An 18548-nucleotide genomic window follows, 5' to 3' on the forward strand; every position below is an offset into this window, starting at 1 on the left:
ACAGTTATTCTGTTTTGTTTTTGAAATAACATTTCTCACTTGCTTCTTATCATGCTTTTTTTTAGTAGGGTGTGTCATGAGCGACCACAAGCTTACAAAAACCTCATCAGGAAGGGAAAAGATGCAAAACATGATTGGAAAATAGTGCCACTACACTATGTTGTATTTATCATATGAATAACATGAAAAGTAAAAGAATCTATCACAGGCCTGTATGATAGGATTTCTTCCAAAGAATGATGTTTGATGTGTGCAGGTTGTCTCAATTTAATGTCAGGCTATCTCATCCATAATGGCCTTAATCAGCTGGTGGATGTAGACGGACTGGGTATGCCAGTCGGCTTCTTGTCAGCTAGGTCTCTTTCTATGCTTAATTTCTCATACTTATTAAGCCATGGCTTTCTAGGTCCATTTTTCTGATTCTGTTCTGTACCTTAAGACTGCTGCAAGCTGCATCCTTTGAACTTGTTGTAGAGAGGTGATTTATTTGTGTTAAGTGTTAATATGATTTAAAGTCAATTTACTAGATTCCTTTTCTGCATTATTGAACACAAGTATGATGAGAACCTTTGCAATGCCAATGATAAAACATAATATAATATATATGCATGTAAGGAGTGGTCCTACAATAATCTATATGAAGGATTATGCCAAATCTACCAGCATGCATATAAAAACATATGTGGCCAGGTACATCAATCGAGTTTTAATTGGATCAATGCTTAATTTGATTCTCATTGTTTGATAAAGCCCGATTGTTAAGTTGGGATGTCGTTCGTTTTCTAACAACTGGTTTCCCTACTGGCTTCTGAATTTAGTCTAAAATTCTGAACCTTTTTAATCACAAGTATTTTGCAAAGACTATCCTATATTTTTTTTCTGCTACATACAATGGCCCTGTATGTGAGCTGATTGTTATATCTGGTGTTACAGACATGACATTTAAACTTTAGTACTTACTGGACAGAGCTGTCAGATCCTCAATAGATTGAGTATATGAAATATTGTATCTCTGTGGAATTATATGGGAAAAATGACCAAAAAATGACACGATTGTTTAATGTAAATGCAAAGGAGTTCCTATGTTTCTTCTGTAAGCTGCAGTGGTCATGTGTTATGGTTTTCTTTTTCTGGAGTATAAGTGGCATGATTCTCTCTCCTTTTTATTAGCAACTAGAGTGGCGAGATTTATGGAAATTCATTGATCACACATTATTTTAAAGGCTTTAACAACACATCAATAATATTTGCTTCGTGTCAATGTAATAACCTCATTAAGTCATTCCTTTATCGCTTGAATCTTTGTCATGATATGAAAAGCTTATGCACTCACCTTTCTCTTGCCGTTAGAGGCATAATTAATCTTATGCACCCACCTTTTTATTGCTGTCATGATTTGGTTTTTGTCTTTAGAGGTATTTACTATTACTAGTTATTGAGGCATGATGAAAAAGGTTGCATAATAGAGGCTCAGTTCAATTTCTTGTGCTGTTTTACCTTGAGCCTATTAACAAGTAATTTTTAGTGAACTTTCTGATGCTTGTTAAGAGAATGGCTCGAATTTCAGGGCAAAGTCTGATAAGATTTCATTTTAGTGTGTTTCTATGTGTGCTTTAATATGCATTTCTCTTTGTTGTGTTGTATGAAGTTATGAACAATGGCATGTGCAATTGATTGTCTTTAGAATTGTTGCAGGCAGAAGCTTTAGATTTAGAGAAGACTGTTCTGGAGACAGTTGAAATGGCTGCAGAAGATTGGAAAATTAATGATATAAAAGGCTTATTGGGTCGCTGCAATTTCAAGGCAGACATGTTAAATAGAAAGGTTGCTTTTTTGAGTGGCGGTGAAAAGGTATGGAAATTTGGACTTTCAATTTTTATAATGTGCAGATACATTAGTTTCTTTGAATCATTCTGTGGACATTTTTTCAGATTTTTTGATATACTTTCTTCAGTTAAATCTATAAATGTAGGTTCAAATTAACTATCTTTGCATCCCATTATACACTTTTTAGCCGCAACAACTGAAGAAATCATATGCATTATCTGTAGAAAGTTTGTTGTTTTTGATGTAATATTTTTTTTTCTATAGTTTGTCTTAGTAGGACTAGATTGAAGCTCTTGAATTCTATCTGTGGCAATTGGAAAGTAGCTTATTTGCTGATGGATGAGGGGCTTGCACTTCAATTCACATTTGACATGCTATAGTCTTTTGTTGAAGTTTGATATAGAACCTTTGGTTTCTCTTTCTTTTTACATACATTATACATCAAGGCTTGAGCTTTACATAAACTAAAATGTCATCAAGACTCCATTCTCATTATCCTCATCACCTCAATCCAATTAAAAAATGGGTGCAACCCCTTTTTTTTCTGAAAAATCTGTTGGCAACAAATGTCCGTCGCAGGCAGACGTGAGCACGAACAAAGGTTGTGCAGAAATACAGAGCTAACACGGGCTTCTATGCGAACAGAACGACCAAAAAATGACAGTCGTGGGAGTTAGAGGAACTGTTGCGGGTCTGGAAGGTGAAAAAAACCGATGTGAAAGAATCCGTGATTTCAACACTCCAGAAGCAGAAAACCCATGAGGAGCTCCAACGATCACAAAAACTCACATGAATTTCAGGAGAAGCCAGGAAAAAAGATGATCTAGAAAAAAAAATGATCTTTACTGAAAAAAAACTTTTCAAAGATTTTTTCCAAAATTTATTGAAAAATTTTTGATGAATTTTTTTTTGTGTTCCCGCTTTGATACCATGTTACGGAATGCAATGATTTTATTAAAAGAATAGAAGTGTACATATAGCATTCACAGAGACGATGTTTCTATTAAGAAACAATTGTAAACTAAAGACATAAAAAGAAACTACCTAATATGTACAATACATTACATTATTGACCATTAACTAATTAATTAAACAGATATTATTCTAATATTATTTATAATTATGCTTATTTAAGCTAACTCCTTGACCTTGGAAAATGTTATTCTAGATATGTGGAGTCCCATAATTGGTATTTTAGGGGTTTTCCATGCTTTGGCTACTTTTGTTCAGTTGGCCTATCTGGAAATTATTGTTCTTTATAGACATGATATTTCCACAGTCCATGATACTGCTTGAATTACTTCTGGCTGTAACTGTTTATAGATTTTTTGAAATAAATTTTTTGGATCACACTCCATGGTCAATCATCAAGAATAGGATGTCAAAAAGTCTAACTTCACTCTTGTTATGTTTTTTTGGTGTGTTGTTGATATGATCTGTTTGTGAGGTGTGCTTATTTACAAGTTTCCTATATTAGCATAAGAAATGAGCTCTCTTGATTAGTTGGACTCATTCAGCAACTTTTAGAATCATCTACTTTCATGCATCACAGCAAACTGTCTAATTTGTCAAATAGCTGTGCATGTTTTAAAATATGAAGATAAATTTGTATGAAATAATTCATCATTATTGCTGAGCAAATGGTTCGATTCAAATGACTTAATTGGATTAATTTCCATGGCAAGCTTGCTACATCTCACTCCTAAGCTTAATTGACAACCTTAACAGGTGTTGACTATCATCCTTGACAATGCTATTCTTTTGATAAGGAAAATTAGAGGATTTAGATATTTCATAAATTAATTATATACATGGCAAGTAGTAACATGCATGCTGAGCACCAAAACCAAAGGCCCCATCCATGCCATCTGTGACATGACAATTACTGCTACATCACCACTTCCACTAATCAACATGGCGACCATGTAGGGCTCGTACAAGTACTCCATATGATACACTTAAACTTTGCTACCATTGAGTACATAAAAACTGTTGAGTGTCTTGAGTGAGCATCCCCTCTGAACACTAGATCTTAATAAGATCTTCCATAAGTGCCCATGCAAGGACCTTTTACACCTCCAAGACAGCAAAAAAATAACAACATATCTAACAGGCAAGTGTGGTGCCCCTTCTGATTAAATAGACTTGCTAACTGTAATTTTAGGGCATGCAGTACTGCCCCAAATAATTCTAATGTCAATATGACCAATGTGGCATTCGTTCAAACCGAAGAGAGGAGGATTAAAGGTTCTCTTTAACAGGATCATTAACTTAACCCTTTTATTATAAAAGTAAAACTTTGTATTAATATAACAAAATAATTACAAAGAAAAGGTTTATCAAAAGATTCAACTGGCTTTGTGAAGTCCAAGATCAGCAGACAGAAGAGTAGATCATGAAGGAACTCTACGCAAATACAATGAAATAGAAAAACATAAGAAAACAGCTAGCCGTTAGTACAGAAAAGCTTCTGTATCATACACATGCTTTGTTAGAAAGAAACATAAGTCTTAAAACATCCATACAATGTGTACATGAAGATTCCCAAATAAAGAGTACAGAACATCATCCACTTCTCTTGAGCAATGAAGGTTATGAGGAGGGTGAGGGTGACTTTACTTGTTCATTGTGTGTGATTGCAATAGGTTGAATGTCATTGGATCCTGGATTGGAGCTTGCTGCTAGTTATTGCCTTGCATGTGGGTGTGGCTAGAGATTTCTCCACAAAATAGTTGACATTTTTGTAAAGGGAGTGTGTGTCAAGGGCCTAGTTGGCCTCCCACACGATGTTCTATAAAATCTGATTATTTTATTTTTGACTTTGGTTTTTCTAAATAAATAATTGGTTAGGTGAATATATTAAATAAATACTTTTCCCTATTGTGGGGTGTGTGTCATGATCCCGATTCCAAGGGCCTAGTTGGCCTCCCATGCGGTGTTCTATAAAATCTGATTTTTTTATTTTTGACTTTGTCTTTTCTAAATAAATAATTGGTCAGGTGAATTTATTAAATAATGTATTAAATAAATACTTTTTCCCTATGTCGTTTTTATGTTCTTTTGGGATGTTTTGTCAACTGACTTGTGTGGGCTCTCCTTACCTCGGCACACAAGCCTTTATAAGGCATACTGGGTGTGAAAGGTGATCATGCTTGGAGAACGATTTTGTGGCTGGTGTGCACACAAGAGACCTGGACGCCAATCTAGAATTCTCTTATCAGGTTGGGACGTAGCCCTTACCCTAGATAATTGTCTTTCCAAGCTATTCAAACATTCAAGTATATTCACAACAAATTCTGCCATGTTTCCAGATTGATACGATTCAGAAGAGGTCAGTTTTGAAGGATAGGTGTGGATACATCGCACATGGTAGGGAGATGCACTGGGTGGAAACAACATTATCATACTCTGCCCTTTGTCTTCGACAAGGCAAGTCTGATAATGATCGATTGAGCCTGCCATGGCAGATATTGAATATCAGATTCAGCCGTAGGGACTTATATCAGAACAAACAATATTGGAGGTCTTGTAGGAGCTCGCATGGATAATAGAGGTGACTCTATCACACTGTGAAGGCTTCCTAAATCATATGTAAAGGACTCTATCAAACTTCAATAAAAGAGTTATATTTGAAAGTTGTTTCATGTTCTTTCTTCAATAAATTAAATAACTATTATGGCATGGAACTTATTTTCTCTGGGAAAAAAATACTTTTGGCAAATCAAGTTTTTGTATAATCTGAGCATATTTGAGGACCAGGCATCTTTTAGTGGTATCAGAGCTTCAATCTTACTAGCTTGTGGATATTGTTGAATGTTGAATGAGTGATCGAGAGTAGAGATATCTACAGAGAGAAAGGAGAAAGAATTTGTAATGGTTGACCTAGATGAAGAAGCTAGGGCTTTCTTCAGGAAGTTTGAAGAAATGCAGGCCAATGTGTCTTAGACTCTCAAGGAAGTGGCTCAGTTATTGAAAGACTTTAAGCAACAATTGACCAATGACAAGCCAGTTAATGATAAGGGTGAAAGCAGCTACTCTGTTGGAGAAAAGATAGCCCAGATGGTGGGAAAACCCTAGCCAATACTAGATCATTTAGAGCAAAGTTCCTAACAACCGAGGAGACTAATGCAAAACAGTCGGATCAAATCAATGAAATAGACCATCTCCATGCTGAATATCACTCTCCGAGTGAAGCTGTCAGGTTTATTATGACATTTGTAGAATATTGTGGTCTCAAATTGAGAAGTAGCCCTAGGAGGAAAGGGTATAAAGATAGAAAGGATATCTAGCATCGCTTAGGGAAGATTATTACTATCCCTAACTTTGATGGGGCAAGTGAGACATTAGCAAGGCCATGGTTGTAGAAACTTGACACCTACTTCTCTCTGAATGCCATGCTTGAGGAAGAGGCTCTCAAGTTTGCTACTTTCATTTGGAAGGGTATAGAGCATGAATGGTGGTACCATGGTATGGTGACTCAAGGACATGATTCCGTAATGACCATGGAGGAGTTTGGTTAGTGATTAACAAAAAGGTTTGATAGGAAAGATCCTAAAATTTACTTCTGAGAATTAGCACAATTGAAACAGGAAGGCAAGGTGGAGGATTATGTGACGAGTTTCAAAAACTTTCTATGATGGTGCCTGATGTATCATATAAGAGGCTTGTTGTGCTCTTTGTGGAAGGACTAGCTGAAACCCTCAAGGGTCTGACCAGGGCTTTTAATCCAGTCACACTTCAAGCAGCTACTGCAAGGGGCATCAATATGGAAGAATTAGTGGTATGGAACAATGCTAATATTAGAAAAACAACACCCCTTGTACTGCTCAAAAAACCCTTTCAAAATAATACTGTAATGGCCAAAATACCATCAGACAAGCCTAAGTCCCTTGATGTATCCAAGAACGAGTTGAGGAGAAAGAAGTTGTGTTTCCAATGTAAAGAACCGTGGCAATGAGGGCATCGTTGCTTAGGAAAGGGGCATATACATTATATTGAAGTGATTTCTAATGAAGAGGCTGAAGGTAATGAGACTGATTCTGAAAATGAGGCAAGAAATGTTGAAGAATCTGCAGGCGGCACTCTTGCTGCCCTCACGGGAGAACCACAATATAGTGCATTCTGCATTAAAGGAGTATTGAAAGGTCAGAAAGTAATCGTCTTTATTGATAGTGGAGCCACATACAACTATTTTAATGAAGAAGTGGTAAGGAGAATGGGCCTAAATACAATTCCAATTAAAGGATTTGGTGTAAAAGTAGCTAGTGGGACTGTTTTATCTTGCACTCAGAAGGTACCTTGAATGGAGTTGACAATGGGAGATTATAAGTTAAAGTAGTCTTGGGGTGTCAATGGTTGCACGCAATAGACAAGTAAGAGACCAGCCATCAGAAAATGGAAAAATATTTCCAACACAATGGAAGAAGGGTAGTATTACGTGGATTATCTAGCAAAGGGACAATGGAGATATCAGCTAAGAGATTGGAAAGGGTCTTTCATAAGGGACAAGCAACATGGGCAGTTGAGTGTATCATCACCAATACAAATGTTGTGAGGAGAGAAGGATCTACTAATGTGCAAATCCAATCTATTTTGGACAAGCATGGTAATGTATTCAAAGACATACCCCTTGGTTTGCTTCCCTAGCAGAGGTTTTCAGCATATCATTGAACTTGAGGAAGGAGCAAAACCGGTAATGATCACTCCCTACTGCCATCCAAAGGTATACAAGGAGGAAATTGGAAAGGCAATCAAAGAATTGCTGGATATGGGGCATATCAGGCCTAGTTCTAGCCCCTTTGCATCTTCTGTAGTGCTGGTTAAGAAGAAAGATAGAGCTATGAGGATGTGTATTGACTATTGAGCTCTCAACAAGAGGACTATCAAGAACTATTATCCAATAACAAAAATTGATGAATTGATTGATGAGCTTCATGGAGCAAGGTACTTTTCTAAGATTGATTTGCATTCGGGATACCGCCAAATCAAGGTTAGGGATGAGGATGTGCACAAGACAACATTTAGGTGTCATTATGGACACTATGAATTTCTGGTAATGCATTTCGGTCTAACAAATGCTCCAGCAACATTCCAATCTTGTATGAATCAGGTTTTCATTCAACAATTGAGGAAATTTGTTTTGGTCTTCTTTGATGACATCTTAGTCTATAGTAAAACCTTGGAAGATCATTTAAAACATTTGGATGAGGTTTTGAGTATCTTAGAACAAGAGTCCTTTTATGCCAAAGCATCCACGTGAATTTGGGTTACAAGAAATTTTGTATTTGGGTTTTAAAATCAGCGAGCATGGAGTAAGGGTAGATGAGGAGAAGATCAAGGCCATTCAAGATTGGCCTAGGCCAAGCAATCTAATGCAGCTGAGAGGGTTTGTGGGATTATGCAACTACTATAGAAGGTTTGTAAGTGGGTTTTCTCAGCTAGCTGCTCCCTAACCAACTTGACCAAGAAACGAACATTTGCATGGACTCCATTAGCTCAACAAGCCTTTGATAAACTCAAGGAGGTAATGAGTTTATGCCCGGTTTTAGCAATTCCAGATTTCTCATTCCCTTTTGTTTTAGAATGCGATGCTCTTGATGAAGGGATAGGAGCTATTCTAATGCAAAATTAACACCCTATCGCTTATGAGAGTAGAAAACTCAATGAGGCTAAGCATAAGTTCTCAATTTATGACAAAGAAATGTTGGCTATAATACACGCTTTGACTAGATTTTTGGTTTGCAACAAGTTTTTGGTTAAGACTGATCATAGTAGTCTGAATTATTTCCTCAATCAAAGAGATTTGAATGATAGGCAGCAAGGTAAGTACAATTCAAGCCTATGACTTTGATATTGAGAATGTGAAAGGGAGTAGCAATATTGTTGCTGATGCCTTATCTAGGAAGCCACACTTACATTCTATTATCGATATATTTCTGCTGATTGGAAGTCATTCATTACAGCTGATTATGTAAAGGATCCATTTGCTATTGACATTTTGGAAAGGAAAGTGCAAGATGACAGGTTCAAGGAAGCAAATGAGTTGATTCTTCACAAGGCGTGTGTGTACATCACACTTGAATCCAAAATGAAGGAAAATATTCTTAAAGCTTGCCATGATACTCCCTTGTTGGTCATCCGGAGTTCTACAAAACATATAAACAAGCAAGGGAACACTTTTGTTGGAGAGGGCTGAAAAAAGATGTAATGCAGCATGTGAGGGAGTCTAAGGAGAGCCATCAAAACAAGGTGGAACATGTTTTTCCAACATGATTGTTATAGCCTTTACCCATTCCCAATCAGAAGTGGGAAAGTATATCAATGAATTTTATCACAGGTTTGCCAAAGGTTCAAGGTAAAGACTGTCTATATGTGGTAGTTGATAGGCTCACAAAATATGCTCACTTTCATGCTATATCTTTAGAATTTAAAGCACCTTAGGTGGCAGATTGATGCAGGAGCACCCTAGGTTTATTAGGCTTCAAAGAGTATAAAGTCTGGATTTTGTTTTGTTTTATGTTATTTCATGTAATAAGGTCCTCAATGACCATTTCATATCTAGTTTGGATCATAAGAATCAAAGTTGAGTCATTTTGCAAATATTGTAAAATAGTTGCAAAAACATGGAATGTGAAGAGTCCTAGGTTGTATATGTGGTAGTTGATAGGCTCACAAAATATGCTCACTTTCATGCTATATCTTTAGAATTTAAAGCACCTTAGGTGGCAGATTGATGCCAGGAGCACCCTAGGTTTATTAGGCTTCAAAGAGTATAAAGTCTGGATTTTGTTTTGTTTTATGTTATTTCATGTAATAAGGTCCTCAATGACCATTTCATATCTAGTTTGGATCATAAGAATCAAAGTTGAGTCATTTGCAAATATTGTAAAACAGTTGCAAAAACATGGAATGTGAAGAGTCCTAGGTTGTATATGAGGGAAAGTTGAATGGTTGGAAGTTAAAAATTAGTTGTGAATTTATTGTAAATACCTTAAAAAGGCTTTGTAAGGTCGAATTTCATGCTTGGAGAGGGTTGGAGATTGTTGGAGATTGTGAAGAAGAAGAAACCCTTATTGTTGTGCAATATTTCTGATTTTCCTCATGTTGCAAAATGTTCTCTTGGTTTGTTCGAATTTTATCTTTCATGTAATGATCTGAAATTGGTTGGAGAAGTTAGTTATGTGAATCTACTTCCATTTGCAATTGGTCTCATCAATTTTAATTGGGATTTGTAAAAGTTATGTCATTTTTGGTACAAATTGTCCTGAATGATTGATTTTTCCTGTAATAGTCTGAAAGAAACGTATGGTACAGATTGGTACTGTACAATAACGGTCTGAAACCAATGGGAAAAGGTGGATAAATGAGTCTTGTTTCATTTCCTTTTGATCTGATCCAATTTCATTAAGTTTTGAATGAGTTATGACATTTTTGGTGAGAACAAGTTTGTGATAAAACTAGGGTTTCCAGCAAGCAATTAAGAAAACTAAGTCTTTGTATTGCATCATCCCAAAAGGCTCAAACTTGGCGAGAGTCTTCTTTACATTTCTACACAAGGCTCCTACAAAGGAATTTTGATTATTTGATCATTTGGGAAAGATATGGATATTTTGTGTGTCTTGTCATAGTAAATGTTGTCACGAAGGATTAACAAAATAATACATTGTTGAGTTGTTTGATGTAATGATGACTTGTATACCATCAAAATCCATAGTGAGAGGCCTTGATTAGGCCAATATTGTATGTCCTTGCTGAAGTTTAGATGACATATGTGAAATAGACCAGAGAAGCAATGTATCCAAGTGGTGTAACTGGAATGCAACTTGAATTTATTTAAGTATATCTTGTATGTTGATTGATGTTAGTCCTTCCTTTGCATCACAAATTTGTTTTTTAAAGAGATTTTTCAGGCTTCATGGTTTGCCATAAACATTTGTAAGCGACAGGGACAACAAATTCATCAGTTTGTTTAGGCAAGAACTCTTTCGTTTGACAAGGACAGAGTTAACACCCAGAACTTGCTATCATCCACAAATGGATGAGCAAACTGAAGTAGTGAATAAATGGATTGAGGGCTACTTGAGGAATTATGTTACAAGCCAACAAACAACATGGGTTAAATGGTTACATTTTATAATGTCCCCATTTTTGTGAGCATCAAAGTTCGAGGGGTTAGCTTATTATTTTGACCCTCGTAGGCTAGTATGGTGGATTAGAGGGTCCAATTTGGGAGTTTTGGAGCTCTTCAGGTGGCCGTTTTTAAGTGTCTCTTACCAGATCTTTCATTTGTTCCGAGGCATTGATATTCAGAGGTTTCTAGTTTCGTTTTGAGGGACTTATTATTTATAGTAAGTCAGTGGATGTTAGAGAGGGACCCTTACTATTTTTAGTAAGACATCCAGATTGACAATGGGAGCAGTGGGCTAGCTAGAGATGAAGTCAGAATCATTAAATAATGGTTATTAATGGAGTTATGACATTTAATTATTATTAAAGTGTTATTTTAATAATAATTAATTATTTAAAGGGAATATTATATCGATTTCATGTGACTTTATAATTAAAGGGGATTTAATATCATAAAGTCAAATTATAAAGTGAGAGCATTTAATGACTTTATTTGACTTTATTATAAAACAACATTTAATGATTATAAATTCAAATTCTAAAGTGCATATGAGGAATGATATAAAGTACTGATTTCAAGGGAGATATAAGTGATTATTAATATATATATACTTTATATTATTTTGTTTGCACCAAATGAAGGGATCGACCTGTTGACGTGTTTTTTATGACTATGTCAAACACAAAATAAAGTTGCCTAACAGTCACTTCACTCTCTCTTGATCAAAGTGCGATTACATGCTAAGATTGCAAGAAGTTCAAACAATCGATGCCAAGGTTCCTTTATGCTACGGACGTGACTCAGTTGGCTGATGTGTTTGCTGGTAATCCAAGGTGCCTTACGTTTGCATCATTCTTTCACTTCTTTGTTGTGGTTGGAACTCCATCATCAGATATGGCAATTTTGCGATGCTGCTGCTTCAAACGGACTAAAATGAACTGAAAGTAAAAGGGAAAGGGTTTAGAAGGATCTAAATCTACTCTTAAGGGCAACGATATCAATGAATAGTGCTTTGGCGGACAAATTCCAAATAAACCAAGCTCTGCTTCGCCAAGATCAACTCCAACTCCACAAGAACCGGTGCAATCTTCTGGGGATGCTAGAGGATTTTCAAATCGAGAAAGTACATTTGAATAACCAAAGGAAAGCCAAAACCCACAAAGGGGAACAAACAAACAAACAAACAAACAAACAACAAGGAAGCCTAATCTAATAGAAACAAAAATTTCGAACGGACAATACTCACAGGACCTAAATATATACAACTCCTAACATGATTTCTTAGGCTGTGCGGGAGCAATAGGGCATCAATCATGGTTCGAAGCCTTGCCGGTTTATCTTTAAACTCAAAAAAGCAATCTTTCATAATGCAACTCTCAAACTTAAACAAAACTTCAGGAAAGATTAACAATTGTGGCAACTCATCGAGACCATGATCGATCCATAAGCAAGTTCTTCTTCCTAAATCTCCTTTATCAAATTCATAGCTTTCAAATTCAGGAGCAAGGAAAGAGACAACCTGGTGGTTTTTGTGCATGGCCGAGAATTCTGGCATGTCATCCACTGCTTCATCAGGAGGTCGAAGCTGGTGGTGTATCATCCCACTTGCATTTGAAATATGCAGATTGGGATCACATTCAATGTCGAGCAAACTGTGGTGCGAACTGGATTTGAATGGGAACTTGGAAATATTTGATAACGAGTTGAGCCCAACCTGAATTGCTCTTCATTCTTCACTTCTATCATGGCAACTTGTTCCTCAATCGGCATCTCACGTATCTCAATTTCTTTTAACAATTCTTCTTGGATCTTAAGTAGAGGTTCAAGCACCGACCCCACCTACATTTCATACTCTACTTCCATCTCAACGACCCACTGACTATCACATATTCCTTCTTGCCTCGAGTTGCTTATCATTTCTTCCATCTGGAGCATGCACGAACGAACTTCTTCATCAAGGAGCATCTCTTCTTGCTTGACTGTGGAAACATTGCTTTCATTTGTTTGAACATCTTCCATCACTTTCTCAACCTCCACTTCAGTGGGTGTTTCTTTCCTCAGCATAAGGTATGCAAATTTTCTCTTGACTGAATTGTGTTGATTGTCTCGCTCAATCGTGCTTTCTTCACTACAAGATGTTGCAGTAATACCTCCTTCATTTGATGCTAAGTCAATTGGTTGAAGGTGAGCATTTCGCATCTTAGCTTGGTGAATAACTTCCCTGCATGATGGACATGTGACTTCAGAATGAGTGGTATTGTGAATCCTACACCAACATGGGAGCAAGATGCCTTCTATGCACAAGTCTTTCTCAATACTTAATCCTTTCTTAACCATCTCCTTGAACCTCATGAAAAATTCATTTTCAGCAATTGAAGCTTCGGGTTCCACTTTCACCGGTTTAACGGGCTCATGTACTTCTGAAACGGAAACTTTCCCTTGCAAGGCTAATTCCATCCTTGACAGAAATGTTAAACAATGCATCTCATTGTGTCAGCCAGTGTTATGAATTCTACAACTATTCCTTGATGTGAATTCGGACAAACTCCGTGGATGTAACTGTGCATTCAGTCTCCACCATAGTTGAAGGGTATCAACTTCTTGCTCCATTGAGAAATCTTTTTTTTTTTTAATTTTCAATTTTCTGATTTTTTGGGATTTTCTGACATATAAGAGATCTAACATATCTCTGATTCTGCACTTGAAAGCTCATGCTAGTTCCAACCAAATTGAATTTCGCGATCAGGCCCCTCCTTCTAGCGCCAATTCTGTTGACTGCAGAGGAGGGTAAAAAAAACTCCTTAAGATTACTCCTCCCAAATATGAATTGATATGATTTGGAGTTCAACTATTCAGGAATTCATCGCGATCAGGCCCTCCTTCTAGCGCCAATTCTGTTGGCTGCGATAGGAGGGTAAAAAAAAATCCTTAAGATTACTCCTCGCAAATATGAATTGATATGATTTGGAGTTCAACTGTTCAGAATTCATCGCGATCAGCCCTCCTTCTAGCGCTAATTCTATTGACGTGTTTTTTATGACAGCGTCAAACACAGAATAAAGTTGCCTAACGGTCACTTCACTCTCTCTTGATCAAAGTGCGATTGCATGCTAAGATTGCAAGAAGTTCAAACAATCGACTCCAAGGTTCCTTTATGCTACGGACATGACTCAGTTGGCTGATGTGTTTGCTGGTAATCCAAGGGGCCTTACGTTTGCATCATTCTTTCACTTCTTTGTTGTGGCTGAAACTCCATCATCGGATATGGCAATTTTGCGATGCTGCTGTTTCAAACGGACTAGAATGAACTGAAAGTAAAAGGGAAAGGGTTTAGAAGGATCTAAATCTACTCTTAAGGGCAACGATATCAATGAATAGTGCTTTGGTGGACAAATTCCAAATAAACCAAGCTCTGCTTCGCCAAGGTCAACCACAACTCCGCAAGAACCGATGCAATCTTCTGGGGATGCTAGAGGATTTTCAAATCGAGAAAGTGCATTTGAATACCCAAAAATAGTGCAATCCAAACGACCATCTACAATTGAACTTAACACAAATTTAGGGGGTTCAGGCTAACTTTACACTGCAACTTACAAGCAGCAAGATGCAAAAAGTATGAACCATGGAAATTCATCAAACACCATTACATTCTCCATTGAAATCAAAGCACTATACTACTTCTACTCTAAGTGAGGGAGGTGAAACCATGCAAGCTTTGAAAAAATAACTTAAGTGGACACCATCAGAGAACAATGTTTCACTGTTATTATTTCAAAACTTATTGCAACAATTTCATACAAGGCTCCCTCCTCTTTACAAATGAGGGGGTCACCCCTTTATATAGGCCTCAGGCCATGCAAACCCTAATTAGGGTTCACCCCAGAAGATTCCCACTCAAGGTGCAACAAGGTGGGAATTGGTAATTAATAGCCCATCATGCCCATATACAATTAATTACAATCCTGCTAGAAATGGCGCCCATAAAGCATTAATTAACCATTACATTCAAAAAGTGCTCACTATGCAATGAATGTGCCCTCATGCAAAAATTGCCCATGATGCCATAAATGCACCATCATCTCCTGAACGTGACGGCTGCATGTAGAAGGAATCTATCATAATGCCATAAATGTGACGGCTGCATGCAAAGAGATGTTTCATTAATTCAGCGTCTGTTGACTCGGCTGCCACTTGGTGGAAAAAGCCCTGGAAAGAGAAAAACTACAAGAGGGAGAATCTCTAACTCTGGAAGTATTTTCTTGAAGTTTTTGAACTTGCCTTGCTCTGGAAAAGATTTTCAATGATTTTTCAACATCTCCTATTTTTTAGGAATTTTGTAGAAATTAGGGTTTAAAGTCTAGGAGGAAAAGAATTCTCCAACGAATCCAAATTTGTAAACTTTTGAAATTTGGATGTAATTTGATGCCCGAGAATGGATTTTTCAAATTTTTCCTGTGGGGGGGGGTAATTTCTTGTTTAGTTCATCCCTGATTCCTTCCTTGCCTTAGAAATTTTATCTTCAATTCATCCTTGGATGTGATTTCTTGTTGTGGAGGAATTCTCCTTTGGAAAGAAATTTGTTCCTTACCCTGAGGAAGGAAATTCTTCATACCTTAGCCAATTTTCATGATTTCCAAGAACTATGTCCTGAAGGAAGAAATTTCAAACACTTAGTCAATTTTTCACCTTTCTTGGAATTTCTTCTTCTTGGGTGCAATTCTTCCCCGATGAAGGAATTCATCTCTTTGTGCACTGTCCATGAGAAGATCATTTTAGTGCACTCCTGTGTTCTTGGGCGACATTTTACACTTGGTGGGGAATTCTTTCAATTCCATGGATTCCTTGCATCCCTCTATCTGGCGCTCCTCCTCTCATTTGGGTGCTAAAATGCTTTGGTCAAGGACTTGCAATTTGCCTGTTTCCCCATGCACTCTTCATTCTGGCGCCCTCCACAAGGCTGGGGTGGAAATTCCTCCTGAGGAAGGAATTCATTGTTTTGTGAATTTTCCATGTCTTCTTTTCAACATCCCTATTTTTTAGGGATCCTCCTAAAATTTAGGACATTCCGGGACTTGGAAAAATCCCTAAAAAATAGGGACTTTCTAAAAATAGAAAGTTGCTTTGTTTGGGCTCAAATTTTACTGGGAGGTTCCTTAAGGGTCCGGATTCCAGTTGTATGTTTAGTTTTCCCAAAATCCTAACAGAAACCCCTAAAATCTAGGACAGAAGGCAAAAACCCTAAAATTCACAAAACGAGTCCTAGACTTAGCCGTATTTGCTCAAACGAAAGGCATACTTGACCAATATGGCCCTCAAACACTTGCAAAGCAGAGAGACTGACAAGACTGTTGCAAAAAGACCCAAAAAACAAAGCCAAAAGATTGGAAGGGCCTAAAAAGTAGGGGGTCTCCATTTGCAATGGGGTGATGTGTGAAAACGTCACAACAAATAAATGTCCCCACCCAAATAAATGTTCCCGAACATTTCAAAGACAAAATTCAATCCACGGGTGAAGTGCTGAAAAACACTTTAGGGCAAAACGCAGATTAAAGCACGTTCATCTGATATTGCATAAGTGTGTGCATATGCATTAATTCCATCTCACAAGACCATCCAGACTCCTAGAATTAGTCATGGTAGGCTAAAAGGTATCTATACTTCAAAAGCATTTGGGACATTGCCTCGTTGCCAGTCAAGCGTCCATAGCTCCAACGAGGTTGCCTTTGGAATTCCACAAATATTGCTCCACTGCCAGCCAGGCATCCATAGCCCCGGTGGAGTTATCCGCACATTCCCAAAGCCAATATTTTGATATTTCTTTTCACTTTTTTTATCTTTCTTTTCTTTTGCTATTTCATTTCATTTCCGTCAATTCCTTTGGCTCGTAGGCAATGAAACCTACTATGGGTTTGGAGATTCCAATGGCGCTGAAGCAAGATGTAAAGTTTTTACCAACCATAACTTCTCCTAAGAGATCTGAATGACTTAGAACAATCGACTAGGCGTGGAAAACAACATCATCACCCCACCCACAAACAGGAACTCCAAACAATTTAGGCCACTCCAAAACCCCTAAACCTAAGCAAAACCACTTGAGTGGATAAGCTCAAGGGAAACCAGCACCAAAGGCTGAAAACCAAAACCCAAAGAAAACAAAAGGAAAACAAACCATTTTGATAAGTTATTATAAAGTTTTATTAAAACCCTAAAGTGGATTTTAAAAGGGAATTAAAGGCATTTAAGAGCTGAGAGGATATAAAATGTTTCAAAAAGCAAATCAAACTGATTATTGATGATCATTTGTCTTTGCTTTTGGGTGTTGTGCATTGAGACCTAGGGTTTCAGGCAACTTCAGCATTGGAGAACGAAATCTCTTCAGTGTTTATGCAATTTTGAGGCTGTGAAAGACCAGCTGAATCATTGCTTGACTGTGGGCTTCATACATAGGTCCAGTTGGTGCTTCATTGGATAAGATTTACATTTCTTTCAAAATCTTCAAGGGGTTTTTAGAGAATATCTTTTGTAGATTTAAATACATTGAAAGAAGACATTGTTGAAGATCTTCATTTTTGCTGCTACGACTTTATATCAGAAGTTCATGCTAGAACAGGGGCAGCTGCATGAGAGGCATAATTTGGCTTCAAGAGACTCCATTCTTTGCACAAGGATCTGCCACATCTTCATCAATCATAAGAATTTCTTTACATTAGGTTCTTTCATGTTTTTCTAGTGTAGTTGGCATCATTTACAGTTGTATTAGTCGCTGTTCTTAAGCAGCTGTAGATGCACATTTATATCAGTTTGGTACTTGCATTGGATACATCATTGTAAGCCAAGAGTCTTGGTTTTTTGCTTGTCATTTTAGTTTGTATGCAATCTCATTGCATTCTAATATCATTGTAGTCACAAGGAGTTTGAATGTCAGGAGTTGTCTCTCTCATATTTAGTTTGCATGTCAACTGTTTGTATTAATGTCTAGCTGCTGTAGGTGCATATTTACATTGTGTGGGTCATCTATATGCATTCAAAAAGACAAAAAGAATTGCATTTGTATTATGGTTCTTTGCCTAGACATCTTAGTAACCATTTGAAAGCATTTAAATCACATTTGACATCATTTCAAGCAATCATTATCAGACTGAAATATAGAAACAACAAGTAAAGAGTTTGTATGCAAAGTGTTTGACAATATTCCTTGAGCCTCTAATCAGCATTTTGAGGTCAGAATTGGCAAGGGATATTACACATTTTGGGGAGTATTGCTACAATACCACTCATCATTTATCCATTGGGATGTCCCCTTTCAAAGCACTCTATGGTTACGATGCTACTTCTTTTGTGGATTTGATCTTTATGGATAGTAGAGTACCTAGTGCTAAAGATGTGGTGCAGCAAAGCAAGGATATTTTGGTGGCCCTCAAGGAAAACTTGTAGCGTGCTTAGAATCAATAGAAGATGTACGCCGATCGGTGTCATGTCCCCTCCTTGATCGTTATATATATATCAATTATTATTATTAATTAATATAATAATTACCAATGAATAATTATTTGAAATTTATTTATTTATTAAATATTATTATTTAATTAATATT

The 18548-nt window shown here is 37.0% G+C and overlaps 1 protein-coding gene across 3 annotated transcripts in view; it reads left to right on the forward strand.

Annotated features, from left to right (window-relative positions):
• LOC131076206 (ABC transporter F family member 5) overlaps positions 1–18548 on the forward strand; it is a 162478-nt gene that overhangs the window by 43343 nt on the left and 100587 nt on the right. For all 3 annotated transcript variants that reach the window (XM_058013286.2, XM_058013276.2, XM_058013267.2), the window contains exon 5: positions 1696–1851. In XM_058013286.2, the coding sequence (XP_057869269.1) occupies positions 1696–1851 (156 nt within the window). The remainder of the gene's footprint in view (positions 1–1695; positions 1852–18548) is intronic.

The sequence above is a fragment of the Cryptomeria japonica genome, chromosome 10 (genome assembly GCF_030272615.1).
Source record: "Cryptomeria japonica chromosome 10, Sugi_1.0, whole genome shotgun sequence".
In the NCBI taxonomy this organism is placed as follows: Eukaryota; Viridiplantae; Streptophyta; class Pinopsida; order Cupressales; family Cupressaceae; genus Cryptomeria; species Cryptomeria japonica.